This window comes from Crocuta crocuta, unplaced genomic scaffold, assembly GCF_008692635.1.
Source record: "Crocuta crocuta isolate KB4526 unplaced genomic scaffold, BGI_CrCroc_1.0 scaffold68, whole genome shotgun sequence".
Lineage (NCBI taxonomy): Eukaryota > Metazoa > Chordata > Mammalia > Carnivora > Hyaenidae > Crocuta > Crocuta crocuta.
This window is the reverse complement of record NW_027532426.1, coordinates 1,042,318-1,068,509: the sequence shown is the minus strand read 5'-3', so window position 1 is coordinate 1,068,509 and position 26,192 is coordinate 1,042,318. Positions and strand designations below refer to the sequence as shown.

General features: G+C 60.1%; 3 protein-coding genes across 4 annotated transcripts; all 3 read right to left on the bottom strand.

The window, feature by feature from the left end:
• Positions 1-218: 218 nt before the first annotated feature.
• Positions 219-2,947, bottom strand: LOC144243994 (keratin, type I cytoskeletal 16-like). Its single transcript, XM_077779161.1, has 8 exons — positions 2,417-2,947; positions 1,863-1,945; positions 1,583-1,739; positions 1,328-1,489; positions 1,101-1,226; positions 576-796; positions 434-480; positions 219-322 (listed from the first exon to the last, which is right to left on the bottom strand). Exons 1-8 carry the CDS (start codon positions 2,945-2,947, stop codon positions 219-221), a joined length of 1,431 nt encoding a protein of 476 aa, XP_077635287.1.
• Positions 2,948-9,903: 6,956 nt separating this feature from the next.
• Positions 9,904-14,925, bottom strand: LOC144243997 (keratin, type I cytoskeletal 17). The gene is made up of 8 exons (XM_077779166.1): positions 14,459-14,925; positions 13,290-13,372; positions 12,758-12,914; positions 11,988-12,149; positions 11,286-11,411; positions 10,973-11,193; positions 10,849-10,874; positions 9,904-10,139 (listed from the first exon to the last, which is right to left on the bottom strand). The coding sequence occupies exons 1-8, from the start codon at positions 14,888-14,890 to the stop codon at positions 10,045-10,047; spliced, it is 1,302 nt and encodes a 433-aa protein (XP_077635292.1). The 5' UTR covers positions 14,891-14,925; the 3' UTR covers positions 9,904-10,044.
• Positions 14,926-16,819: 1,894 nt separating this feature from the next.
• Positions 16,820-23,861, bottom strand: LOC144243996 (keratin, type I cytoskeletal 42). 2 transcript variants are annotated; one of them, XM_077779164.1, is made up of 8 exons: positions 23,361-23,861; positions 21,078-21,160; positions 20,793-20,949; positions 19,517-19,678; positions 18,788-18,913; positions 18,311-18,531; positions 17,218-17,267; positions 16,820-17,090 (listed from the first exon to the last, which is right to left on the bottom strand). In XM_077779164.1, exons 1-8 carry the CDS (start codon positions 23,859-23,861, stop codon positions 16,993-16,995), a joined length of 1,398 nt encoding a protein of 465 aa, XP_077635290.1. In that variant the 3' UTR covers positions 16,820-16,992. The 2 variants fall into 2 exon arrangements, with proteins under 2 accessions (XP_077635290.1, XP_077635291.1); XM_077779165.1 differs by lacking the exon at positions 17,218-17,267 and having other exon boundaries at positions 16,820-17,152; positions 23,361-23,705.
• Positions 23,862-26,192: the final 2,331 nt, after the last annotated feature.

Below are 26,192 nucleotides of genomic sequence, written 5' to 3'. Positions count from 1 at the left end.
CCCAGAAGGTCTCGGGGAGACACCTTCAACCCCCTCCCGTTTGTTCAAGAACAGAGACCACACAGGTTTGCATCAACCAGAAAGTCAGCTTTATTAGCCCACCACCAGCAGAGAGGGAGGGGAGACAGCTGGGGACCGCGCCGGGAGGACAGGGCCCTGGCCCAGGCCTTCAGGAGGTTGGGGCCGGCGGGCTGGCAGGAGACTCTGGAAGAAGCACCTCAGTGCTTGGAGCTCTGGCCTTGGCTGAAGCTGGCTGAGCCCTGCTCCTTGAGGATGGGCCGCACCTGGTGGCCGGAGGTGGATGACGAGGAGGAGGAGAAGACTGTGGGGGAGAGGCGAGGGGGTGAGAAGGGCTCTGGGAGCTAAGAGGCCCCACACAGGGAGAAGGGAGGGCTGGGGGCTCAGGGGCGCCCTGGAGCCTCAGGGGCCTTACCGTTGTGGGAAGAATAGGACTGGCTGGACCCTTGCTGGGAGGAGAGGCTGCGGGGGAGAAAAGGCAGAGCAGTTAGACCTGCCGGAAGCAGCAGGGCTGCAAGGTCTGTAGGCCGGGCTGGGAAAAAGCGCAGTGCACTCACTGGGCGTCCTCGCCCTCCAGCAGGCGGCGGTAGGTGGCGATCTCCTGCTCCAGCCGCGTCTTCACGTCCAGCAGGATCTTGTATTCCTGGTTCTGCTGCTCCATCTCGCAGCGCAGCTGGGCCAGCTGCTCCTCCACGCTGCCGATCAGCCCCTGGATCTGGGCCAGCTGCATGCAGTAGCGGCCTTTGGTCTCCTCCAGGCTGTTCTCCAGGGATGCTTTCTGTGAGTGGGGGAGAGAGAGAGTCAGCAGAGGTGTCATTACCTCCCCCACTGGCCCAGGCCTCTGGGCATGTGGCCTGAGAGCTACATGGATCTTGCTCCCGGCTGGGCTACTGATGGGCCAGACAACGTGGAGAAGTCATTCCATTGTTCTGGGCCTTAATTTCTGTGTCTATGTAATGGGTACAATGGTCCCTCCGTCCCACTCCTGGGAAAAGACAGGCAGGGCTGTATTGTGGCAATGTTGAGGGGCTGGTGGCATTACTGGTGACTTGGGGACTGCGTCTAGGCGGGGTCCTTCGTACCATGCTGAGCTGGGACTGCAGTTCAATTTCCAGGCCCTGGAGCACCCTCCGGAGCTCAGTCACCTCGGTGCGGCCACTCTGCACCAATTCACTGTTTGAAGCCACTTCTTTGCTCAGCTCCTCGGTCTGAGATCAGAGAGAAGAGCAGGTGTGAGGCGCTCTAGAGGTGCCTCCCCCTCCCCCCGGGCTGGGAAGTCCTGCGGGAGACCTGAGCACCTGAGCCCCACCTTGCTCAGGAACCAGGCCTCCGCGTCTCTGCGGTTCTTCTCCGCAATCTGCTCATACTGGTCCCGCATTTCATTCAGGATGCGGCTCAGGTCCACACCGGGGGCGGCGTCCATCTCCACACTGACGTCCCCACCAGTCTGACCCCGCAGGGCAAGCATCTCCTGGGAAGGAATGGCGGGAGGTGGTCAGTTCAGCTGCGCCCCTTCCTGGCCCCTGAACCAGCCTCCCGCTGCCAACACCAGCAGCGACCTCACCTCCTCATGGTTCTTCTTCAGGAAGGCCAGCTCCTCCTTCAGCCCTTCGATCTGCATCTCCAGGTCGGTCCTGGCCAGGGTCAGCTCGTCCAGCACCCGGCGCAGGCCGTTGATGTCAGCCTCGACGCTCTGGCGCAGGGTCAGCTCATGCTCATACCTGGGAGGACAGAGGTTGGGGCATCAGCTCCATCTGCGAGGCTTCTGAGGCTCAAGTTCAACAGCCCCACCACTCGCCCCCTGCCCTCTGCACCACACTCCACCCCCAACAGCGGTTGCTCACTTGGTCCTAAAGTCATCAGCTGCCAGCCTGGCATTGTCAATCTGCAGAATGGGCTGAGCATTCTCAACGGTGGCCGCGATGATCTACAGAGAAGGTAAAGGCACAGGTCTCGTTAGCACAGACCTCGCTGCTCAGGGTGAAGAGCACAGAACGGAGAATGGGGTGTCCCCAAGCTTGAGGGTTGCTTGGCTGGCAGGTCAGGCCCTACACTCCTCCAGCCAGCCTGGGTGTCTTTTGCTTCCGGCTTGGGGTATGTAGAGCGATGCCCCCCAGGCTCCTACCGCCTCATCCTCCGCCCCAGGCTGAGGGAAACTGAGGAAGCAATGCAAAGAACACTTGTAGGGAATAAGACCCAGGGCTCCAGCCACAGCTCAGACAGCTAGACTCTGAAAAGGGACCCTCTGCCACCAATTCTGAGTGGCCTCCAGCTACTCCCCCAGGGTGGGCCTCAGTCTCCCCGTTTGTAAAATAAAGATGCTAGAAAATGGTTTTCTAAGGGCCACTGAAGCCATGCTCTCTCTCAATCACCAGTGCCACCTGCCCGGCCCGCACACCTTGCTCCTCAGGTCCTCGATGGTCTTGAAGTAGGGGGTGTAGTCCTTGACCTCATTGGGCCGCTGCCTCTGGTACCAGTCGCGGATCTTCGCCTCCAGGTCGGCGTTGGCCTCCTCCAGGGCGCGCACCTTGTCCAGGTAGGAGGCCAGCCGGTCGTTGAGGTTCTGCATGGTGATCTTCTCGTTGCCGGCGAGGAGGCCGCCATCGCCGCCACCAAAGCCACCAAAGCCACCTCCAAAGCCACCTCCAAAGCCAGCACCAAGGCCACCACCGTAGCCTCCCCCGAAGCCGCTACCCAGGGCCCCACCAAAGCTGCTGCCGCTGCTGCCGCCGCCGCCGTAGCCGCCCCCCAGGCCGCAGGCCCCCCCGGAGGAGTAGCGGGAGGAGGAGACCGACAGGCCCCCGTAGGCGCTGGGGGCCCGGCAGGACCCTCCAGCCAGGACGGAAGACATGCGGCCGGAGCCGCCCCCGATGCCGCAGGAGCCCTTCATGGAGCTGGAGGAGGTGAACTGGCGGCTGCAGGTGGTCATGGTGCAGGAGGAGGTGAGCGAGCGGTTAGGCAGAGGAGAGAAAGGTGCTGGGGCTCCTCAAACCCCAGGAGCCTTTATATGCACCGGGGAAGGCGGGGCCTCCGACTGCTGACTGAGGGTTCCCCTGCGGATTTCATCACGCCAGGTCCCGTCCGACTCCCCGCTCCGGATCAGGATTATTCAGCCCCGGGGTCGACTCACTTCGCTGGGTGCTCTCGGAGTTCCCACCCAGCTCCGGGGGTGTGGGGCCGAGAGAAAAACTCACAAACGCCAGTCGGCCATGACTCAGGCTGGGCGGCGGGAATCCGGCTCTTGTTCCTGGAGCCTAAGGGGCCAGTGGGGCCTTGGCGCAGGCAGTTTTGTGGCGGCTGCGTCCCCAGGCAGTGAGTCAGCCCGCGAAGGACTCCCTGCCTCACGGTGACAGCCTTGGCTGAGAAAGGCTTCACCGATACCAGCCTGGGGCTGCCTCGGGATGTGCTGTGGAGATCCTGCCCGCCTGGCTCTGGACAAGGAGAGCTGGGTTCATGGTCTAACTCTCTGTGTGACCTAAGCCCCTTGCCTCCCCTCTCTGGGCCTCTGTTTCCCCTCAGTAAAGTGACAAGGCTGGACTGGATGATTGTGGAGTCCTTTCTAGTTCTAAGGATTCTTGGGGCGCCTGGGTGGCTCAGTCAGTTAAGCGTCCAACCTCTGCTCAGGTCATGATGTCCCCATCTGTGGGTTCGAGCCCCACGTCAGGCTCTGTGCTGACAGCTCAGGGCCTGGAGCCTGTCTTGGATTCCATGTCTCCCTCTCTCTCTGCCCCTCCTCTGCTTGCACTCTGCCTCTCTCTCTCTCTCTCTCAAAAATAAACATTTAAAAAAATTCTTTTTCATTCTCTGACTCTCTTTCCTTTATTGGATCCAATCCCAGTGTCAGAGGCTGCCTTTGAGTCCCCAGGGTCATCATAAGTGTTGGGTACCATGGGGCCCACATGTACTATTGAGCCGGGCTCATGTTGGCTTGAATCCCCACTCCACCCCTTACAAGCTATGCAGCATAAGTCGCCCTTTAGCCCCCTGGGTCTCAGTTTTCTCATCTGTAAAAGAGGAGAACACACCACAGAGGGACATGCACACAGGACCCCACTGGCCACTCCCTGGTGATGGCCCTGCCCCTCAGTACCCCATCCCTCCTTTGCAGCCAGCTGCCCCCTCACCTGCGTCCTCACACCCAACTCTGCCCTCTGACACCTCCCTCCCACAACCCTCCTATTTACCCTCGCCTATTTACCCTCTCCTATTTACCCCAACATGCCCACCCTTTGAGTATTGCTCTACCTAGTCATGGACGGCCATCATGAACCGTGGTGGGGTGGGAGTCCCCATCCTGCCGTGAGTGCCATGTGTGACCCCTGACCCCACCAGGGGCCTCTGAGTCCCCACACTGCACCCAGGGCTCCGTTCCCAGCACTTTTCTTCTGAGTGTCCATAGATTGCAGGCTGGGCTAGGCAGCTTCCTTGGTTCAGTTGAGAAGAAGGGGGAGGTGACCTCTCTGGTCACAGCTGCCATGCTCAGGCGTTGTATGGAGTGCCCTACGTGTGCCACACAGTCTGTGAGAGGCCATATTCCTGCCACAGGTTCATAGTCGAGGGAGCCGGTAGGTTAAGTGGGCTTCCCAAGACCCCAGTCAATGGGGAGCTGAGATTTGAACCCCCGCCTGTCTGCTCACCCAGTCAGAGCCCTTCCACCATCCTGAACCACCCACTCTGCACATCTCCAACATGCATCACTGTCTTAAATTCACCTTGTGAAGTGGGGAGGAGAGAGGGAGACCCAGAGGGAAGGAGGGATTCGCCCAAAGTCACTCGGCTTTAAGTGACTCTTAAACCCAGGCTCAGGGTGTCTCCACTTGCCCACAGTGCCTTGCAGGCTGGGACCAGGTACGTCCATTCTCATTTACCTCCGCACAGTGCCTGGAATGAGCTGCACCCACAGTGGACTTGACCTTGGCCTGAGGGCTGGAGGCAGGATTGGGGGGCTCTGAACCCAAGAGCTGAAGATTCCTTAGGGTGCTCTGGGGGGAGTCGCACAGAACTGGCCAGTGTCCTTGCTCTGGGAGAGGGCTTGCCTCGGCCTGAGTGCTGCTTGGTGATATTACCGGAACCCGGGGACAGGAAATTCTGTCTCAGCATAACCAGGACTTTGCTGTTGCCATGTCGCGCCCCATCAGTCACTCGGCTTGTAGGAACAGGGCCCAGAGGTCTGAGCAGAGCTGGCACCCAACTCACACCTTCAGGGCCAGGCCTGAGAGACAGAACCCAATGTTACTGCTCCCTTCTCCCACGCCAAAAATGGGCAAAGTGGGTCCTGGAATCTTGGACAAAAAACCTTGCCATCCCAGGTGTCAAGACAGGCATGGAGTTCAGGTCCAACCATAGACTCATTATCCCCAGAACTAAAAATGACTCTCTCTGGAGGGCGCCTGGGTGGCTCAGTTGTTTGAATGTCTATCTCTTGCTTTCAGCTCAGGTGATGATCCCGGGGTTGTGGGACTGAATCCCATGTCAGGCTCTGAGCTGAGTGTGGAGCCTGTTTAAGATTCTCTCTCAAAAATAAAATTCTCTCTCTCTTGCAGCAACATAGATAGACCTAGAGAACATTATGCTGATTAAGTCAGACTGAGAAAGGAAAGAAAAAAAATTCTTTCTCTCTCTCTCTCTGCACCTCTCCCTTGCTCGCACTTTCTCTCTTTAACAAAAAATAAAAATAAAAATGACCTTTGAGGCCACCAAAGGCCACCAAACCTCAAGCAGAGAGAGAGAGGGATTGTCCCAGGTTAAACAAAAGCAGAAACTCGAACCCGGCGCCAGCACTGTTCCTGAGATTCACACGGGCTCTCCCTGTGGTCTCTGGGACCTCCTTCTTCTCTGCCTCAGCCCACCCTCCACCACCCTCCCTTCTTTTTTTTATGTTTATTTATTTTTGAGAGAGAGAGAGAGCACACACACAAGTGGGGTGAGGGGCAGAGAGAGAGGGAGACACAGAATCCGAAGCAGGCTCCAGGCTCTGAGCTATCAGCACAGAGCCCGACGCGGGGCTTGAACTCCCGAACCATGAGATCATGACCTGAGCAGAAGCTGGATGCTTAACCGACTGAGTCACGCAGGCGCTCCCATCTCCCTCCCTTCTAACTGGATCCCTGCCCCATCCACCATTCCTAGGGTCAGTGCAGGATTGCACACAAGCCCAGCACTGATAATTGAGGATCTACAAAGAAGTTACCAACCAACCCATCAAACCACTCGGTCAACACCGAAGACCAAGCACTTATGGTGTGCCCAGCACCCGCACCCGGGGCATGGAGGCTGGGGAAGGTGATGACATAGTTTCTGAACTTGGAACCTATCACTTGGTCCTGGAGAGAAAACTAAGGCCGGGAATAAACACTGCATGGCAGGAAACTCTGGGGTGCTTGGCCCACAGGGTGCAGGGTAAGGGTTACCCACCCTAGGCCTCAGCAGTAAAGGAGGGAGTATCAGGAGAGGCTCCAGCTGGGTCTCAGAAGATCTGACTTGGCAGAGAAGGAGCAAGGGGTGCATTTCTTCCGTGCCAGCGAGGCAAACCTACCCAGGGTTGCTGAGAGCCAGGATCAGCAGGTCTGTGGGCACAGAGCACAGACTCCTACCAAACCGGGACCTCTCCAGGCCATGGGCTCCTTCCCCCACCCAGGCCTCTTTCCTCTCTCCTTCACCTGCCCCGTCTCAGGTAGGGTGAGGTCATCTCCTACCTGAGTTGGCCAAGAAATATCATTGGCCAGTGCACGCCTCAACTTGCAGTGATTCCCCAACCTGACTGATCGCCAGGATCCCCGTCCAGATTCCCGACCCTGCTCTGACCCACTGGATCAGCATCGCCCAGGACAAGCCTGATCGTGGAGATGTTTTACAAGCTCATAGGGAATTCTGGTGACCAGCCAGGCTGGAGATGGCCTGGGGGAGGAAGGGAAGGAGGGGAGCCTCTCAAGGAGACTGAGGGGAGAGAGGGGGTTGCGGCAGGGCCCCCAGCCCATCCACGGCGGCAGCGAGAACCACGGGTTCAGGGCAAGGTGAAGAAAGAGAAGATGCCCAGTGAGCCAGGACAGCGGCGTGCGGCCAGGCCATGATGGGGGCTGGGGGCCTGCAGGGAGGGGCAGGCTCCCGGGGAGCGAGCCCGTGTCTCCAGTCCGGGCTCTGGCCGCTCCACTGCTCCCAGGATCTGGATGAATCTGTGAGAGCCCGATGGTAGATGATCCTCCCACTGCCCCGTGTTTCAGGCCCCCCTTCCGAGGGTGGGCGCTGTCACAGCCTGTCACCCTGCTCTGCACAACCAAGGGGCTCTCAGGACACTGTGTGACTAGATCAAGCTCTGTTACAGTCTGAGCCCGAACCACCCTGGCTCCGTTCCCTCTGTTCTCCTCAACCTCGCCCCCACCCACACCACCTAAGGACTGTAGGAGTATTGTCAGCCCCAGCGCTGTGCCCTGCCCTTCACCCCTAAACCGGAGCCCTTCAGGGTCCCTCCAGGCCAGGGCATGTGTCTCCTCCTTCCCCCGGGCCCAGTGCCGAAGAAGCACAGACTGACACTGCGCCACAGTGTTCCTGCCACATTGTCTCCTTGCAGAAAGCACTGCCAGGGCATATTTTTGGGGTGTGGGCGTGGCAGAGGAGGAGCCACAGGGGCTGGCTACTGCGGTCCCTGGCCCAGGGCTGGACATCAGGGCCATCGTGTGTGTCCATCACGTGAGAGTGGGTAAGGCGGNGCACTGTGGAGTCCCACAGCTGGGCCGCCCAGTCCAGCCACGGGCACACGTGCCCTGCAGCCTGGGTTGGCTTGGGGGTGCCTAGAAAAAAAGTCCAGCCACCAAACCCCTCAAGAGGACCACAGGTCTCAGCCCCCAGTCACTCCCTCCTGTGGCCCTCCCTGCCCAGGCGTGGACTAAGCATTCCAGGAAAAGGTAGGGCTGGGCCCAGGACCACCCCCTAGGGACCCTCACCCCCAGCGGCAGCCACTGCCTCTCCCGGTCCAGCTCTCCACACTGGGCTTCTCTCTACTCTGGCCTCCTGAGCCACCCACCTACTCACTTTGTGGGCAGGGACTTCCTCCCCAGCAGAGGGGCACAGCCCAGGGCTATCTCTGCCCACCCCCACACTGGGACCCCCTCCTCAGTCACCCCACAGTAGGGGTGGGCCCCCAGGATCTGCAGGGAAAGAATCTGCAGAATCTAAGAACCTGGGGCGGGGCTGGGGGTGGGGCCTCTCTTCCCAGCATAACCCAGACAAGAGCTGAGTCACCGCTCCTTGGAGCCTCAGTGTCCCTATCCACACAATGGGGCACCCCTTCCCGACCCTCCCTGCTTCCTGGGACTGCTGCTCGTATAAATGAGATCACCCTCCACATTAACTGTCATCAAACGGGGACTGGTTCTTCTGGTTGTGGCTGGAAGTGTGGCGGGGCCTGGTGGGCACAGGCTCTCCCCTGCCCTCCATCCGTCATTGCTGCTCAGGCAGCTGGGAGACACCAGCCTCTGAGGGAGCCGAGTCTGCGCTCCCAGCCTGCTCTGCTCCCGGCTCTGGACACCAGCCAGCAGCCCCTGCCTTGGCTAGGAACTCAGCGTCCTCAGCGGCCCCAGGATCAGGGCCGGAGGGACCATTAGTTGAGGCTCCTCCTTCTCCTCAGTGACCACAGCCTCTGAGGTCCAGAGAAGGCCTGGGACCTGTCCTAAGTCCAACTGCCACCTGCTCACCTCGTAGACCATGCTCTCACCACCACCCTGCGCGCTCCTCCCTGGCCTCCACGAGTCCCAGGCCCTGCACCCGCCGGGCCCCAGGGGCTTAGCTGCTCCTGCCCAGGCCCCCCTTCAGTGTCCAAGCACCAGGAGGGTGTTGGAAGGGCCCTGGCCTGATTCTGCAGCAGCAGACAGTCCCAGGCCTGTCCGTGAACTGAGGTGGGGGCGCCCTTCCTCTCATTAACCTCTTCAATCTCATCTCATTTCCTGAAGACAGTCAGGAAGGCCTGCCCCGCCCAGTGGTTTCCAGATTTACTCAAAGGAAGACTTCCAGGTGGAGGGGCTCCTCCTCAAGTGGCTCATCGCCTGCCACCGGAATGAAAGGGGCTGAAGCCCAGAGGACGCAGTCTCCCACCTTCCCCCCACCCCGACGGGCTGCCAGGAAGGGTAGGGCTCCTCCCCACCCCGTTCCTCCACGATCCCGGCCCCCCGTCCTGAGCTGCAGCTGACCATTTGAGGAAATGTCCCTAAGAGAGGCCGCACCCTTTCTCCCACACATGCCTGGGGCCCTCCCTCTTCTCTAGAAGCATAGACTACAGTTCATATTCCTGGGGTGAGGCAATAGGAGTCCCCCTGAGTGCCCACAACCCCTTCTGGGGGTTTCCTGAGACTCACAAGGGAACATGGGCCCTAACCACTCAGTCTGCCTCCCCCATCTTCCCTATGCTCTTGTCTCTTCCAGGAGGATTCCGATTCCTGACCTGCCCACCCCCATCCCCCCTTTTGGAGAAGGGCATGTCCCACGGGACCTCGGGAAAAATTGACTGGATGCATCATCCTTTAGGACTCCGGCTCCCACCTGACATCCCTCAGCCATTTATGGATGAAAAAATGAAGCTCAGTGAGGCAAAGCCACTGCCCAAGGGCACGGACCTACTTATAGGGCAAGAAGAGGCCACTAGGACCTCCCCAGGTATGCTGGCCCGACTCCAGGTCTGGCATTGCCTGGACCACTCTCCCAAGGATCACTGACCCTTCGGAGATGCAAAGTGCCCCCCCCACACACAAGCTCTGCCCAGACCTACTCTTTACCCTGATTCTAGACAACCCTTGACCTTTAAGTCAATGACAGTTGGTGTCCACAGACTCTTCCCCCAGTTCCCCCGTTGCTCACCAGGGCCCACCTCAGTGGCCACAATCAGGACGCATTCCATATGAGTCAACAAGCTTTATTGGCCAGACAGGGGTTATGGGAAAGGGACTAAGCCAGGAGCTGAGGCCGGGGAATCCAGAGGCTGTAGGGTCAGTGGGGGAGCCTGGGGTGGGGGGGTGCTGGCCAGGAGGAGCAGAGTTCTCAGCGGGTGGTCTGGTGGACCTGCTCGTGGGAGGAGATGACCTTGCCATCCTGGACCTCTTCCACAATGGTACGCACCTGGCGCGTGGTCACAGCTGCAGGAGACAGACACTTGGAGGTAGGTGGTGGCTGAGAAACCCACTCCCTGTCCCTTCCCCTCCCTGTGCTAGTGTATGAGTCCAGCCTCCCAGATGGGAGGTTTGATCCTGACCCACTGTGTCCTTCTGCAAGACTGGGCACTACCCAGTAGGGTCCATCTCCATTTCTCTGCAGTCTCCAGGGCATGGACTTTGCTCCTGTCTCCCTCAGCACCAGACTGGGATTTCCAAGACAAGCACCAGCTCCACATCACCCCCAGTAGACTAGATACCCGGGACCAGGATCTTATCTTCCCCATCACACCGGGATCTGGAGGGCAAGGACCATGTCCCTTTCTCCCTTCAAGTTACAGATCCCAGACTCAGGACTGCTCTCATCTGTAGGGTGTCGAGAACAAAGACCATGAGATCATGTCCCTAAATCTCCCCATCAGAGGAGAGTCTCCAGGGCCAGGAGCACGTCTCCCCCAATCAAACTCGGATCTCCAGAGGAAGGATCATCTCTCTGCCCTGCCCCCATCAGACTAGTGTCTCCCTCATCTGATTCCCTTGAGCATCAACCCTGAGCCCTAACAGGTCCCTGCCTCCCCCACTCTGCTGAGGATCAGCCTTCATTTCCTGCAGCTCCTGGGGACCCTCCCCAGCAATGAGCAGATGGGTTGTCTGCCCCGTGTACACCCCCACCCTCAGCTACCAAGATCCTTACGTTCTTTGGGCTTGTAGTGAGTCAGGCTGGGAGGAAAAAAAAGAGAGAGAGAGGAGATTAGATTTGGGTCTGAGAGCTCCACCCCCACTCCAGGCCCCCAGCCGTGGCCCCTGCCCCCACTCACTGGGCGTCCTCGCCCTCCAGCAGGCGGCGGTAGGTGGCGATCTCCTGCTCCAGCCGCGTCTTCACGTCCAGCAGGATCTTGTATTCCTGGTTCTGCTGCTCCATCTCGCAGCGCAGCTGGGCCAGCTGCTCCTCCACGCTGCCGATCAGCCCCTGGATCTGGGACAGCTGCACGCAGTAGCGGTTCTCTGTCTCAGCCAGGCTGCCTTCCAGGGATGCTTTCTGCAGGAAGGAGGGAGGATCAGGGGTCAGCAAGGGTGGTCGGTGCCCCCTCCAGGGTCCCGGGCGCACCCCAGGCCCGGCAGCTCCCCTACCATGCTGAGCTGGGACTGCAGCTCAATCTCCAGAGCCTGCATGGTGCGCCGGAGCTCGGAGATCTCGCTCTTGCCGCTCTGCACCAGCTCACTGTTGGTGGCCACCTCGCGGTTCAGCTCCTCTGTCTGCAGACAGGACACAGGATAGTGCAGCGTGAGCCCGGGGTCCCTTCTCCAAATCAGACGACACCCATGGCCTCCATATGCTCAGCCCAGGGCCGATTCTATGCCCAAACAGGCACCTGGGGCTCTCCCCACTCCCCGTAACGTCCCTGGCCATGGTCACCTTCCTGATCTCCCCTGGGCCTCTCAGCCTCCTCCCAAACCTAACTGTGGGAGCCTTCTCACCAGCATCCCACTTTCCAAAGCCCAGAAACCTTTGACATGACGTGAAGCTTTATCTCTACTCCCTCCAAGTAGAAGGCAGGAGCATAGGCAATTTGAGGACCAGCCAGGACAGCAATCAGTCCCCTGGTGCCAGCTCCTGACCTCTTGGAGAGCTGGTCTGTACCCTCTGGCTTTATTCCCAGCTTTAGCCAACCTCCTGGCCTGCTGATGCAATGGGTGACCCTGATCCCAAGGGGTCCATGTGGCTCACTGAGGATAGGGCACCCCCCAGATGCCAGGTACTGGGGATCAGACAGGATTCAGTCCTTGCCCCCCATCCGCTGGGAGAGGCCTCTGGCCCGCAGCCACCCCCACCTTGCTGAAGAACCAGTCCTCGGCGTCCTTGCGGTTCTTCTCTGCCATCTTCTCGTACTGGTCGCGCATCTCAGACAGGATGCGGCTCAGGTCCACGCCGGGGGCGGCGTCCATCTCCACGTTGATCTCACCGCCCACCTGGCCTCGCAGGGCATTCATCTCCTGTTGGGGAGGGGGGTGTGGGTATGGGCACACAGACCTGTCCTGCTCTCTGACTCTCCAGATCCCTCCCAAGGAGCCCTCCTTCATTCCCGCTCTCCCCTACCCCTGCCCCTCCTCTCGACTCTTGTTCACCTGCTCTGCATGGGCTCTGCCTCCACCATCAGACTGGAGGTTTCCGGAGAACAGGTTCTACGTCTCCCCCATTAGACTAAGGGCTCTCCAAAGATAAAATCTAATTCTTAGGCCTGTACACCTAAAACATCTCCTTGAACTCCCAAACTTCCACATAGGGTCCAGGTTCAAGGGTTTGGGCTGGAACAAGGAGACCTCCTCACTGACCCTTGTCCTCTTGAGGGAGGCTGGGTCGGGCAGAAGAGGTCTCTGCAGACCCTGGGAGGGTCCCCAGATTCAGGGAAACAAGGTGGTGCATGGAAGGGACTACCCTGCACGGGGATGACGGCTCCACAACCAGGGCTGCCCCGTAAGGTGACCGGCCCTGGAGCACCTGTTCTGCGCTCTTTCCACGGTCCCAGCCTTGACGCAGCCCCAGAGCCTTCCCCCCCCCGCCCCCTCCACAACCTTTTAGACCTGCTGTCCCGCCACCTCACCTCCTCGTGGTTCTTCCGCAGGTAGGCCAGCTCCTCCTTGAGGTTCTCGATCTGCATCTCCAGGTCGGCTCTGGCCAGGGTCAGCTCGTCCAGCACCCTGCGCAGGCCGTTGGTGTCGGCCTCCACGCTCACCCTCAGGGCCTGCTCCGTCTCAAACCTGCCAAAGGAACCAGAGACTTAGTCCCGATGCTTGGATATGCATGTCCAGACCCTGGCCAGCATCCGGCCTCTGCTTCTGAGGGATGATGGAGGTGGGGGAGTGGAGCAGAAGCAAAACGCAGCCCCAGGGCGTGCGACCATGCAGGGCAAAGCCCCACCTCCACGGGGATTCCAGTTTCTCTCTTCTCTGCCTCCTGCCTCCCATCCATGTCTCTGCCTAAGCCCAGTTACCTTGAGAATTTGCTGCATTTGCCACATCCATAACTAAGAGGCAGACTCTCCCACCCCCAGCTCCTGGCCCTTGCCACAGCAACTGCGGCCCTGGGGTGGGGAGGGGGCCCCAGTTCCTCCCCATGCACTGGCCGGGACTCACTTGGTGCGGAAGTCATCAGCAGCTAGGCGGGCATTGTCGATCTGCAGCAGGATGTTGGCATTGTCCACGGTGGCCGTGAGGATCTGGGGAGACGGGAAGTGGAAAGGTGGTTGGCAGGGAGTAGCTCAGCCCACACCAGGGTTATGAGATGGATCTTCCTGCCTGGAGGCCAGGATGTGGCTGCCTTCTCTAGGAACGCTTCCTTCCTGCCCAGCCCCTCACCTTTACTGGGCAGTAATTGTTGGCAGAGGCGGGGCCAGCAGGAGTCTGATGTACTGAAACTTGCCTCTTGCACCCCCCACCCAGACCTGTCTCCCCCTACACGAACCCCCATGCCAGGCTCTGCCTTCAACCAGAGCAGGTAGCCATCTGGGAGTGCCCATCTGGGAAGAGAAGAGTGGGGGAGGTCCCCCGGGGCAGAAGTTGTCCCAGAATCCCAGACAGAGCAACGGATGTAAACAACCCCCTCATTTGACATCTGGGGAGATAGTGCCCCTGAGAGGCTCCCCCAAAAGGGACCCTACAGGAGCCCTCAGCAAAGAGTAGTTCCAAACCAGAAGTCATGACCCCTGCTGGGCCCTAACTCCAGACTCCAGCAGGCAGCTCTGCCTTTTGACGTCTGCTGAACCCCATTCTTGAGGGGACAGTGGGAGGGATTGGGAAGCCAGAAAAATCCCCAAATAAGGCACATAGATGCCTTCTTGAGGTCCCACCCCCTATCTCCACCTCCCCCTCCCAGCAGGTGCCATCAGAAACTCACTAGACCCCTCACCCCACCATCACTCCAAATCCCCCTCTTGCTTCAAGAAGAGAGATACCCACGTATCTGGCAGCCCATGGGCACAGCCTCTACGTGCATCCACTCATCTTACCCTACAATTACATTAGGTGGTGGCAACAAGCTCTGTGATGAGGAAACTGAGGCTCAAAGGAGCTCCATGAGGCTTGCTTGTCCCTGGCCCAGGCTGCTGCCCCCCAAAAAGGGGAACGTGGGCCACACAGTGGCTCCAAGGTGGGCTCCCAGACACCAAGCCAGAGCCAAGCTGTCCTTGGCTCCCTGAGAGCCTGTGGCAGCCCCCCAGGCTGACTCCAGGCCACGGTCAAGGGTAGGAGACAGGGGGAGGAGAAGTCACGCCCCCCACAGGCCCCATCTCACCAGCAGGCCCTACCTTGTTCTTCAGGTCCTCAATGGTCTGGTAGTAGTGGCTGTAGTCGCGGGCGGGCCCCGGGGCCTGCTTCTGGTACCAGTCACGGATCTTCACCTCTAGCTCAGTGTTAGCCTCCTCCAGGGCGCGCACCTTGTCCAGGTACGAGGCCAGCCGGTCGTTGAGATTCTGCATGGTGGCCTTCTCCCCGCCCGCCAGCAGCCCATCAACGGCCCCAAAGCTGCCGCCATAGCCACCGCCAGAGCCGAAGCTGTAGCAGCTAGAATAGGTGCTGCCCCCGAGGGCGCTGGCCAGGCCCCCCGCAGACCCCAGCCTGCAGGAGCCGGTGCCCAGGCCTCCAGACAGCCGGCACGAGGTGCGGGACAAGCCGCCCCCCAGGCCAGAGGAGCCCTTGATGGAGCTGGAGGAGGTGAACTGGCGGATGGTGGTGGTCATGGTGGCAGCAGCAGGCGGCAGGCAGGCAGGCACAGAGCGAGAGGGCAAGAGAGGAGGGAGGTCCAAGGTGCGTTTGGCTGCCGGGACTCGCCCGCCGCCTTTATAGGCCGACAAGTGGGCGTAGCGATTACAACAGGCTCGCTCCTCTGTTTCCATTCCCCTGAGCTTTCATCACTACTGGCTGCCTGCCAGCTCCCAGGTGGCTGCCGGCCCCCCTCCCCTCCCACCATCGGGGCTTTGACTCCCTCCTCCGAACCCCCGTGCTGGGCGTCTGCATGCTCGGGTGCGTGTCTCTGGTCCCAGGCCTGTCACCTGTGATTCAGGCAGGCCCTCCAGCTATGCTTTCCCATGACCTAATACGGAGAAGAGGAGAAGTAGGACGTCACCGTCCCCAGGCCCTCCCAGGCAGCTGCCACCCCAGCCCAGCCCACCGGGGCCCCTGGGTCTGGTAGGAAAACCGGTTGGGGAACCCGGCAGCCCCCAGCCTGAGGCTGGTCTGCTTCACATGCCATGCCACACACAGTCCTGGGCTGGGCCAGGCGCTGGGGAGACGGTGAGGCGCAAGACCCTGTTCCACCTTGGACACTGGACCTAAGTCCCCTAGGCTCACCACACAACACAGCGACGCTCAGGCTACCGCCCCATTTTACAGATAAGGAAACTGGGGCTTTGAGCCGGATAGCGTCCCACTGGCCCATCTGATGCAGAACTGGGCTGGCCGGGCTCCTGCTTCCTTCATCCCCAGGGTGCCCCAGAGCCCAACACTCCCCGCAGACATCAGCACGTTGCCCCGCTCTCTGCAGAGCCCTGGCACCAGGGAAACACTCCAGGAGCTGTGAGTCCTTCTGCCCTGTTTTCTGACATGGCCCCATCCCTGGAAATCCTGGGGGCCCAGCCTGCCCCTCTAACCTTTCCTCGCCTCCCTCCTGGGCCGGGGGGGGGGCGGGGGGGCAAGGAGGAGCTTAAGGTGGGAAGAACATGGCAGCCAGGGGGGAGACCATCCCTGGGAAAGGATGGCCATGCCCCTGACCACTCTCCTTATCCCTCCTGCACCCAAAGAGGCCTCAGGGTGAGGTGAGGGAAGTAGACCTTAAGTGCCAGCCAGGTGGAAATATAAAGGGCACTGCCTAAGGGTCTTCCTGAGACCAGCCACTCCTCTCCCCACCCCGAAGCCTCCCCCAGAGGCCCATCCCAGTCCCCTCGTGAGGCCCCAATCCACCCTGCCCACCACCCTCCAGCCTCACCCTGGGTCCCCGGGTCCCCGCAGGCCTGCTGGATGGAATGTGGCCATGTCTCAGACTTCCACTTCCCAGGCAGGCCCAGACAGCCCCTGCCAGCAGCTGAGAGAGATTCCCCAATAGCCCGGCTGCTGCCAAGCCACCAAAGCAAACAGGACGCCCCCCACGCTCACACACACAGCAGCCACCCCGCCCCACATGCTCCCTGAGCTGGGCCATGCTGTTTCCTGGGCTGGCTGTGCCACCGCTGCCCCCTCTCACCCATCAACACCTTGGACCACACCTTGGGAAAGCCCCCTGCCCAGCCCCTCTCCTTCTGATCTTGAACCCAGACCTGCCCCAGGCTGAGGCAGGGAGTTCCCTGGAAGAGGTGTCGTCTCCTACTGGGCCCTCCTGAGGACCAGCTCATGGGGACCCAAGGGCTGATTCTTATTAACTTCCCCAGCTCGATGACGGGCTCTCCCATCCCTTTGCCCTCAACTTCACACCTTCTTCCCTCTAGCCTCTCGGGAGCCCCCAGGCCTGGATGAGGTGGCCCGAACAGCTTTGCAGGTGACAAGTGCCACCCAAACACTCAACAAACTGTCCTCCTCCCCCAATCCCTCAGCACACACTGCCCCAAGCCAATGACCAGACCGGATCACACAAGGCATTGAACTTCAGGCAAAGCTTTAATAGCAGACATCGGGGGCCATTCTAGGAGGACCCTCGGAGAGGGGCTGCAGGAAACAGATACAGAAAGGCAACAGCTCCCCGCTGGTGGCCCAGATGGGCACTCAGGGTGTGGCACTAGCATGCTGGGAGACCAAGGTGATGGCTGCCCCATGACCCTCAAGGCTGGGCTGTCACAGGTGGAAAGGGGCCTCAGTGGGTGGAGCGGTGGACCTGCTCACGGGAGGAGACCACCTTGCCGTCCTGGACTTCCTCCATGATGGTGCGCACCTGGCGGGTGGTCACTGTGGCTGCGGGCAGTGAAGGAGAGAAGGGGGCACAGGAAATCTCAGGCCCAAGCCCCTCCCCCAGGCTCCCATACAGAAGGGTCCCCGGCCTCTCCCAACTCCCTTCGGGCCAGACGGGGCAGGCTCTTACCTTCCCTGGTGGGCTGTGAGGTCAGAGAAGAGGAGTACTGGGTGGCCAGGCTGCAGGGAGGGAGAGGGGGGATCTGTCAGTGCAGGGGTGCAGGCCAGGAGCCCGGCCCCATGGAAAAGGAGCAGCTAGGGAGGACTGGGGCAAGGAAAGAAAGGTCCCAGCAAACCAGAGAGAAATCACAGCTGAGAATACCACAAGAGTCCAAGGACACAGGCCCGGGGGCAAGACAAAGGATGGAGGACACCCCAACCGAAGGCCCAGAGGCACTTTGTGGCTAACCAGGGATTTACAAGGAGAAGCTGAGCAAGTGGTTTTTCCATATCCCAAAGGGCCCAACAAACAGACTCTATTAAAGCAGGAGAGACAGAGGTTCGACTATAGGTGGACTTCGCTATCAGGGAGAAAAAAGCTGGAATGTGTGACTTAGCGTGGACATTCCAGGACATTCTCAGCCCCTTTACACTGGGGCACTGACATACCCTCCCAGCTCCAAAGCAGATCACCACCCACCCCGCTCCTTATCCCGTCCCAGGTAATGATGTCACCAGCCAGTCATCAGAACCAGAAACCCAGGGTCATCGTCCTCCGCTCCTTCATGTGCTCACTCAACACATATTGCGTCCGCCAGTGCGCCACGCTCGCCCCCACATCCAGGCATCCAGCCCTGTTCTAGTACAACACATCCTCTTCCCGCACCGGCTGCCGCTCCCTGCCTCCACCCCTGCCTCACAGTGGGGCTTCTCTGGCCCGACTCCCCGCTCCAGCCTCCTGACAGCCTCCTGACAGACAGGTCTCCCTGACCCCACGGGGGCCCCTCTGACAGTCTTCTCCCTCTGCAGCCAGAGTGAACATTCTAAGACCTCTCGATGATAGCGCCACTGCTCTGTGAAAAATAGCTCCATGGCTCCCCGTGTCCCACACCATGTGGTCCAGATGCTTTCATTTGGCCTGCAATGCTCTGCACAGCAGGGCCCCAGCCCGTGTCTGCAGCGTCACCTCCTGCAAACCTGTGCACCTCGTCATCACAAACGTCCCTGCCTGGATGCAGCAGCCCCCCACAGACCCACGCGTGTGCCCCAGGGCCCCCACTCACTGGGCATCCTCGCCCTCCAGCAGACGGCGGTAGGTGGCGATCTCCTGCTCCAGCCGCGTCTTCACGTCCAGCAGCACCTGGTACTCATTGTTCTGTCGCTCCATGTCACAGCGGAGCTCGCATAGCTGCTGTTCAATGCTGCCGATGAGCCCCTGCAACTGGGCCAGCTGGGCCCCGTAGCGGGCCTCGGTCTCCGCCAGGCTGCCCTCCAGCGATGCTTTCTGTGGGCCGAAGTACAGGTGGCTGGGTGAGACCGAGCTGGGACCCTTCTCCTGGGCTGAGCACCCAGAAGGGGGGATGCATCCGTGTGGGTCTGTGGGTGCCGCCAGCGCCATGGGGCAGTAACAGGGGCAGAGAGGGACCCGAGTGAAGTGACAGGCTGGGTGGGGAATTCGGGTTCTCTGAGAGGAAGTCTAAGGAGGCTGGGCCCACCCTGGGGTGACAGGTACAGGCCAGAGAGGGGGTTGGAGGCCCTACCATGCTGAGCTGGGACTGCAGCTCAATCTCCAGATTCTGCACGGAGCGGCGGAGTTCCGTGATCTCGGTCTTGCTGCTCTGCAGGGCCTCCGTGTTGGTGGCCACCTCACGGTTCAGCTCCTCCGTCTGGAAGGCAGGGTGGGCCACAGGGGCTTGTAGAGGTGGGGCAGAGGACAGGGTCCACCCCCGAGCCCTGACCTCCCCGACCTGCTCCCCCAGCCCTTCCCTGGCTCTGTGGGGCTACAAGCACACCCGCACACACACCCTCTGGGCCCACCCTGGGACTTAGGGGATGCACCGTGCTTTGCATTCAATGGTCCTACCGAGCACTGCTCAAAGACTCCGACCGAGCACTGCTCGAAGACGGGCACTGGCTTTTCTTCTCTTTGTGCCTGTTACTGTCCTGTGTGCTATAGCTGCTTGGTGTGTTTTCTAAGGGCACGAGGTATTCATCCAAACACACACACACACCTACAAATATGCTGTGAGAAGCCCTAGCCAGGGATGACAGGACCTGGATCTGCTCTCCAGGCCGCTCCGCGGCTTGTGTGAGCCGGAGGGCCCTCTGAGCCCCACAATCTGCATCTGGACTCTAACAGTGGGTCCAACTGGTTTCCAAAGGCCCTTCCAGCTGGGACAGCCTGTGGCTCTACAAGTTTTCCAGCCTATACTCAGGACCCAGCGCACGTATGGACACATGTTCGCACTTGCTCACGCATGGCCACCCACCTTGCTGAAGAACCAGTCCTCAGCATCCTTGCGGTTCTTCTCCGCCATCTTCTCATACTGGTCACGCATCTCGTTCAGGATGCGGCTCAGGTCCACGCCGGGAGCGGCGTCCATCTCCACACTGACGTCCCCGCCCACCTGGCCTCTCAGAGCGTTCATTTCCTGGGCAACAGGAGAGCAGGAGCTCAGCAGCGCCATCCCTGGGAGAGACCCTGGGGCCAGCCTTCTCTCTCTCAGACAGATGGGTACCCATGACAGACAGACACAGACAGCCTGAAGGCTCCTCCCCTTAAAGATGGAGGTGGATGTGATCACATCTCGAATGTGCAGCGCTGTGAATATGAACCATCTCCACCAACACTCACTCAGAGATAGACTTTGCCCGATTCCAATGTGCGGGGCAAGGAGAGATGGCAACTCCCCACCTCGTCATGGGATGGGCTGGGACAGCCGCACTCACTGCCCTGACCGCCTGCCTCATCCCCTGCCCCCAGTCGCAGAGCCAGAACTCACTAGGAGATGTTAATCTGCTGGGGGGACGTGATCTGTATGACCAGCCTCAAAGCCAAGTGGAGATGCTTTCTGGGCTCCTGCTATTCCAAGATTAGACCCCCCGTATCATGGGCCAGCCCAGAGGTCATCTCAGAAAGAAGTCGCAGGCTCAATGGTCCCCCTGCAGGGTCTGGGATCCTCACCCTTGGGTTGATCCTTAGGGTCCTTAGGACGCCTGGACTCTCTGAACAAAGGGAGGTGGGAAAGGTGGCAAAGTGGTGGCGTCAGACCTGGTGTGGATAATGGGTCAGACAGACCTGTGCAGCTTTGGATAAATCCCTTCACCTCTATGAGCATCAGTCTCTTTACCGATGAAGGAGGGCAAGAGCATCCTTCTCCCAGCACCACTGTCAGTATCAGCTGAGATAATTGCCATGAATCACTTGTAATGTGCTGAGCAGATTTTGGTTGTTGTTATGACTATCACTATTATAATTAATTAGAGTAATTAGCATGCATGTTCTTAGACTGATTTGCTCATCAGATAGTTAACTGCCACCACTCAATAGGCCGTGCCTCAAGGGACAAGAGAAGTATCTGTGGGGGGAGAGGGTCTGCCAGGCATCGCGTAGGGGCCCCCTGAAGGTCTCCCAGGTTCAGGGCCAGGCTTCCCACCATAGATGAGAACTAGACTGAGAGCATGGCCCGGGCCCAGGGAGATTTGGGAGCCCCAGGCTTGCTTGTTCCCGGGTGAGTTTCTCCTACATTTCCGGGCCAGCCTCACCTCCTCATGGTTCTTCCGCAGGTAGGCCAGCTCCTCCTTGAGGCTCTCGATCTGCATCTCCAGGTCGGCTCTGGCCAGGGTCAGCTCATCCAGCACCCTGCGCAGGCCGTTGGTGTCGGCCTCCACGCTCATGCGCAGGTTCAGCTCAGTCTCGTACCTGGAAAGGGTGGAGGCATAAGCCAAGGAGCGCCCCAGGACACCCCCATGCATGCACAGAGAGCTCTGGTGTGTGCAGAGCCCGGCCCAACGCCATCCCCAAGGACAGCCCTGGAGGCCCGGGCTCACTTGGTGCGGAAGTCATCTGCTGCCAGGCGGGCATTGTCGATCTGCAGCACCACGCTGGCATTGTCGATGGTGGCCGCCAGGATCTGGGGGGCACAGGGGGGCACAGGGGACTGGGCACAGGGGGCACCCTGCAATGCCCTTCTCGCAGCCCTTTGGAGAGTGGGCCAGAGAGAGGAGATGAGGGTCCCCGCAATCTCCCCCTTGGGGGCCCCTACGAGAGGGCTCACAGAGTGGCGGGGGCCCAGTGCCTGGGCACAGGCAACCATGAGGTCAGAAGAGACTCACAATATTCTCCGCTGCCTTCCCCAACTAAGATCACCTCAAGGCTCAGTTGCCCCCTCCTCCAGGAAGCCCTCCTGGACACCCCATGTGGATCCCTCCTTCCAGTCACACCTCCTCCCTGCCCATTTCCTTCACAAGAGTTCTCCCAACTGTGAATTTCTCCATGATTCTTTTGGTCATTTCCTCCACTGGACTCTGAGCTCCAGGGGGACAAGGCTATATCTGTATCATTGTCTTCGGAATCCCTAGCCTTGGGCAAAGCACCTGGCCCAGAGTCAGCCCCCAAGAAACATTCGTTTAATTAAGCAATTAATTAATAGGATTATGACCGGCCCCACCTCAAACCTAGAGCAAAGTTTTCTCTTCCCACAGGGTCACTGGAGAGGTTGAAATGAGAGCAGGGAACGGGCTCCAGAGGGGGCAGAAGGTCGTTATTATTACTGCTGTTGTCATTGTTATCGTGAGAAATGCCAAGAGACCCTACTCAAGAGCCACATGGGCAAAAGAAGAGGGAGGCCCCTAAACGCTGTCCAGAGGGAGGAGACAGGAGGTCTCAGTGGAGGTGGCAGATGAGCTGGGAAGAATCTGGAAGTTTCTAAGACTGAGGGTTGATGTGCAGAAGATGTAAGAGGAGGCAGCCTCAGCAGCCAAAAGTAACTCCAATAATCACATTTTGGGCCTCCAAGTCCCCTTCAGGGGCCCCATGAAGTGACCCTGGGCCTCTGTTTCCGGAGCGAGCCCAAGGGCCAATTTGTTACCCATCCCTGGCCTCAGTGGTTTACAGGCCTGCCTCCCAACCCCCTCCCTGCTCAGGAGGCTGATTGGGCCCAGCAAGGGGCCCCTGTGAAAACTGCCGAGGGGTGCAGTGACTCAGAGAGGCGGGGGCCCGGTGCTCGTGCACAGGGGGTTATGGTGAGGAGCTGGCTGACCCCGAAGCTTAGAACGCTGACTCACCAGGCCTCCCCTGGGTTCCCTGCTGTTCACCAAGCCCCGTATCTGATCTGGCACTCTCACTAGTCCTTTAGTCCTGCTTCCGGGGGGCAACTGCAGGGATTCCCTTCCTGGCCGAGGTCCTGGGCAGGAGCAGGCAGAGCCCCTCACAGGAAGGAGCAGACCTGGTTCTCCACCAGGAAAGAGCAGGCCCCAGCCTGGCCTCCCCTAAACATCTCTGCATGTCATTTAGCTCTCACGTGCCTCGGCGGGGGGGGAGGGGGGGACTGCAGCACCAAAGGGCCCTCAGGGGCAGGTCTCGTGCAGAAAACCCAGTCACCAAGTTCACAGAATGCCAAGGTCATGCTCTTAAAGGTCATGAGCATGTGGAATGTGCTGTGTTCTCCTTCAGACTCATTTAATCCCTTCCCTTGGGAGCTTCCGGTCTGAGCAAGAAGACATAGCTCCTTCCCTCAGGGACCCCCAGAGGGACCCTCCATGGTCATGCCAGACTCCATGAAATCAGCACAGTGCACAGGGCACAGGCGAAGAATCGAAGGGACCCCAAGATCTGAGGATAAAAGGCAAGTGCCATTCTGGAGGGCTTCCAGGAGGTGAGACAGGCACAGGGCTAGACCCAGAGAGGAATGGAATAGCGAGAGACCCCCCAGCCATGTTCCCCAGCAGCCACGCCAAACTCACCCACCTCTGTGCCTTCACCCGTGCTGTACCCAATAACTAGATTGCCCTCTGCTGCCTTCAAGGTTCTGAAGCCTTCCCCACCCACTCCTCCAACACTCACCCCAAATACACCCCCCCCACAAAGAGAGAACTCCAGACAGTCTCCCTGAATGGGATGTCCCCTCCAGGCCTGGGCCCAGGGACTGGCACAGGGCTGGGTTCCAGAGCAAAGGAGAGAGTGAATGAATGAAGGGACGAATGAATGATGGAGCCCCAGGGCAGAGAAGAAAGGCTGGGAAAGGTCTAAAATTGGGAGGGAGGGAGGGAGGGAGTCAGAAGCAGATAGTAAGGACACAGGGCAGCGGCCAGGGAGCTAGCCTGCCCGCACACCTTGTTCCGCAGGTCCTCAATGGTCTTGAAGTAGTGGCTGTAGTCGCGGGCGGGCCCGGGCCCCTGTTTCTTGTACCAGTCATGGATCTTCACCTCGAGGTCGGCGTTGGCCTCCTCCAGGGCGCGCACCTTGTCCAGGTAGGAGGCCAGCCGGTCGTTGAGGTTCTGCATGGTCTCCTTCTCACTGCCCCCCAGCAGGGCGTCCGCGGCGCCAAAGCCCACGCCGAAGCCGGAGCCGAAGCCGGAGCCGAAGCCAGAGCCGAAGCCCCCGCCCAGGCTGCAGCTGTAGCCACCCCCATAGCCGCCCCCCAAACTGGCCGAGAAGCGGGATGAAGTGACTGACATGTTGCCACAGCTACCACCTCCCAGGAGGCTGGGGGCCCGGCAGGCGCCCCCAACACGAACCGAGGACACCCGAGAGAAACCCCCACCTGGCACACATAGGCCCTTGACAGAGCCGGAGGTTGAGAACTGGCGGATGCTGGTGGTGGTGGCAGCCATGGTGTCCACAGGTCAGGAGCAGGGTCTGGTCTGGACGGGGACCCCAGGCAGCCTTTTATAGCCAGGCTAAACCGGGGCTGGGCCCCCGGCCCTTGAAGTCAGAGCCAAACCCCAGCCATGTAATTTATTTCTGTCCCGGCCGCCCAGGGCCTGGGGCTCAGGCAGGACGTGCTGAGCGCATCCCCAGGCCCCATCCGCTGCCCGTGGCTGGCCTGGGCAGGTGGCCTCTTAGCCGCCCATTGTCTGTTCAGAAACAAAGGTGGCGTTGGCGCCGCAGCCCCGGGGTAGGGTGAACCTCCATCCTCAGCCACAATTAGGCAGCTGAGCTCATTCTTGGGGCAGTCCGGAGAACCCAGCCCTGGGAGCCAGACAGGGCCCGGAACAGGGCTCCACAGGCCTGGAGCCCAGAGGCTGGTCTGGCCCCCCAACCAGCATTCCTGAGCCCCGGGGAGAGTGCGGAGAGATTTGGGAGGNGGAGGCCCCTGCCCCCCCCCCACCGCCAGCCCCAGGCTGATGGGAGAGAATCAGCCTCTACCTGAGGGACTCCCCCAGCTGATCAGTCCAGATCTGTGGGAGGGGACACGGCCCCTGGCCTGGGGGATCGGGATCTGAGGGGTATAGACACAGCCGCTGGCCTGAGGAAGCTTTGGATCCAAGCTTCACAGGAAGTCACTTCACAAACATGTTTCTTCATTGGTAAAATGGGGGGTAATTCCTGACTCCCGTGGTCTTTGAGGGAACCTGGGGAGACGATGGCATCAGTGAAGCCAAGCGTGGGGTCAGGGGTCTGAGACCAGAGGGAGAAAAACAAAGTAGAGAGTTAGGGTGACCACTCTCGCTCATCCCCCCCACCCCCACCCAGGCACAAAGGAAAGCCACTCTGGAAGGGCCCCCTGGAGGAGGCGAAGCTGGATCCATCTATACAGCTGGGTGCGTCCGCGAGCGCTGCACCCAGGGGAAGGGCCACCCCTGCGAGCAAGCAGAGCCATCCCACATCCTGGCAGCTGGCACCGCCCGCTGCCCAACAAGAGATTACAGCCTAATCTCCTCGGCGCTAATGATTTAGGCGCTGCCAGGACACTGGCGTCTACACCGGGCCTGTCTGAATGGGGAGCTTCCGGGGGTGGCCAGGGCCTGAGGGGCGGGCAGGTGAGGGCGAACCTGGCTCCCATGCGGGTGGCCTGGGCTCTCAGCCCACACACACGGGGACGCGGAGGGAGTCAGGTTTTCCAGGCAGGCCTCAGCTCCTGGGCTGAGGTAGACTGCTAGAAGGACTTCCTGCTCAGAAAGTGGGTGGCCTCTCACATGAGGACGTCTCCTTGCCCGGGAAGTGGGGACAGCACCAGCTACCTGGGAGAGAAGGGATGAACCCCAGCCTAACCCTGCTCCAGTCCTGCCTGTGCAGTCTGGGGGCGCCCAGGGCTGCCAGAGGGGAAAGGGGCTCAAAACCAAGGCGAGGGAGTGAGATCAGGCCACCAGGGTTTTCTCGTGAGGTTAGACCTCGGGAGGACTTCCTGGCAATCCGGGACAGTCTCCAGGGAGGACCTGGGGTCACCTGCGTGGACCAGAGACCAGCCCTATCCCAGCCTCACCCTGTCACAGAATGACATGCAGCGAGGACCCTCCTCATCCCTGCTGGAGCCACCATCCCAGGAACCCCACGCCCCTGGGAGCTGAGTGACTTCCTCCCTCCAGGCAGGCCCCACTGGGCTGTCTGCCTTCCACACTGAATCTGGGGTACAGCCAGGGGCCCGTCAGCCCAGCCCTCCCTCTACCTCCAAAGCTCCCAGACCTCAGTCTGGAGGCCCAGCTTCTGGGGGCAGAGAGTTTACTAACCTTCCTTCCTCCCTCCAAAATCGCCAAGGCCTCATCTGCTATCATCATTCGACCCCCCTCAGGCTCCCTCACCCCTGACATCAGACCACATGCCAAGGTCTGGGCTTGCTTCCCCACACTGGTGACTCCCAGGCCTTTGCCTCTGCTCTTTGGAGACTACAGTCTGTGGATCCCCCTAGGGCACCCCACCCCAGAAGGGATTCCCATGCTGAGGGATGGGCCCAGCCAGCCCCTCTCCCTGAGTGAAAGGGCAGAGGGAGACCCCAGGAAGGCTTCCCTGGCCCCCTGCAGTGCATGACTCTCCCTGGCCTAAGATTTGGACATCCACCCACGCAGCTCAGCTCAGGGACAGTCCTCCCCACACCTTCCCAGGAGTGCTATGAGGAAACTGAGGCACATGGCACTTGAGTGGTGAGCATGCAGGTGGGGCGGGGTGGGGTGGTCCGGCATTCACAGCAGAGCCAGGCCTGAGGCCAGGGCCCCATCAGCTCCAGC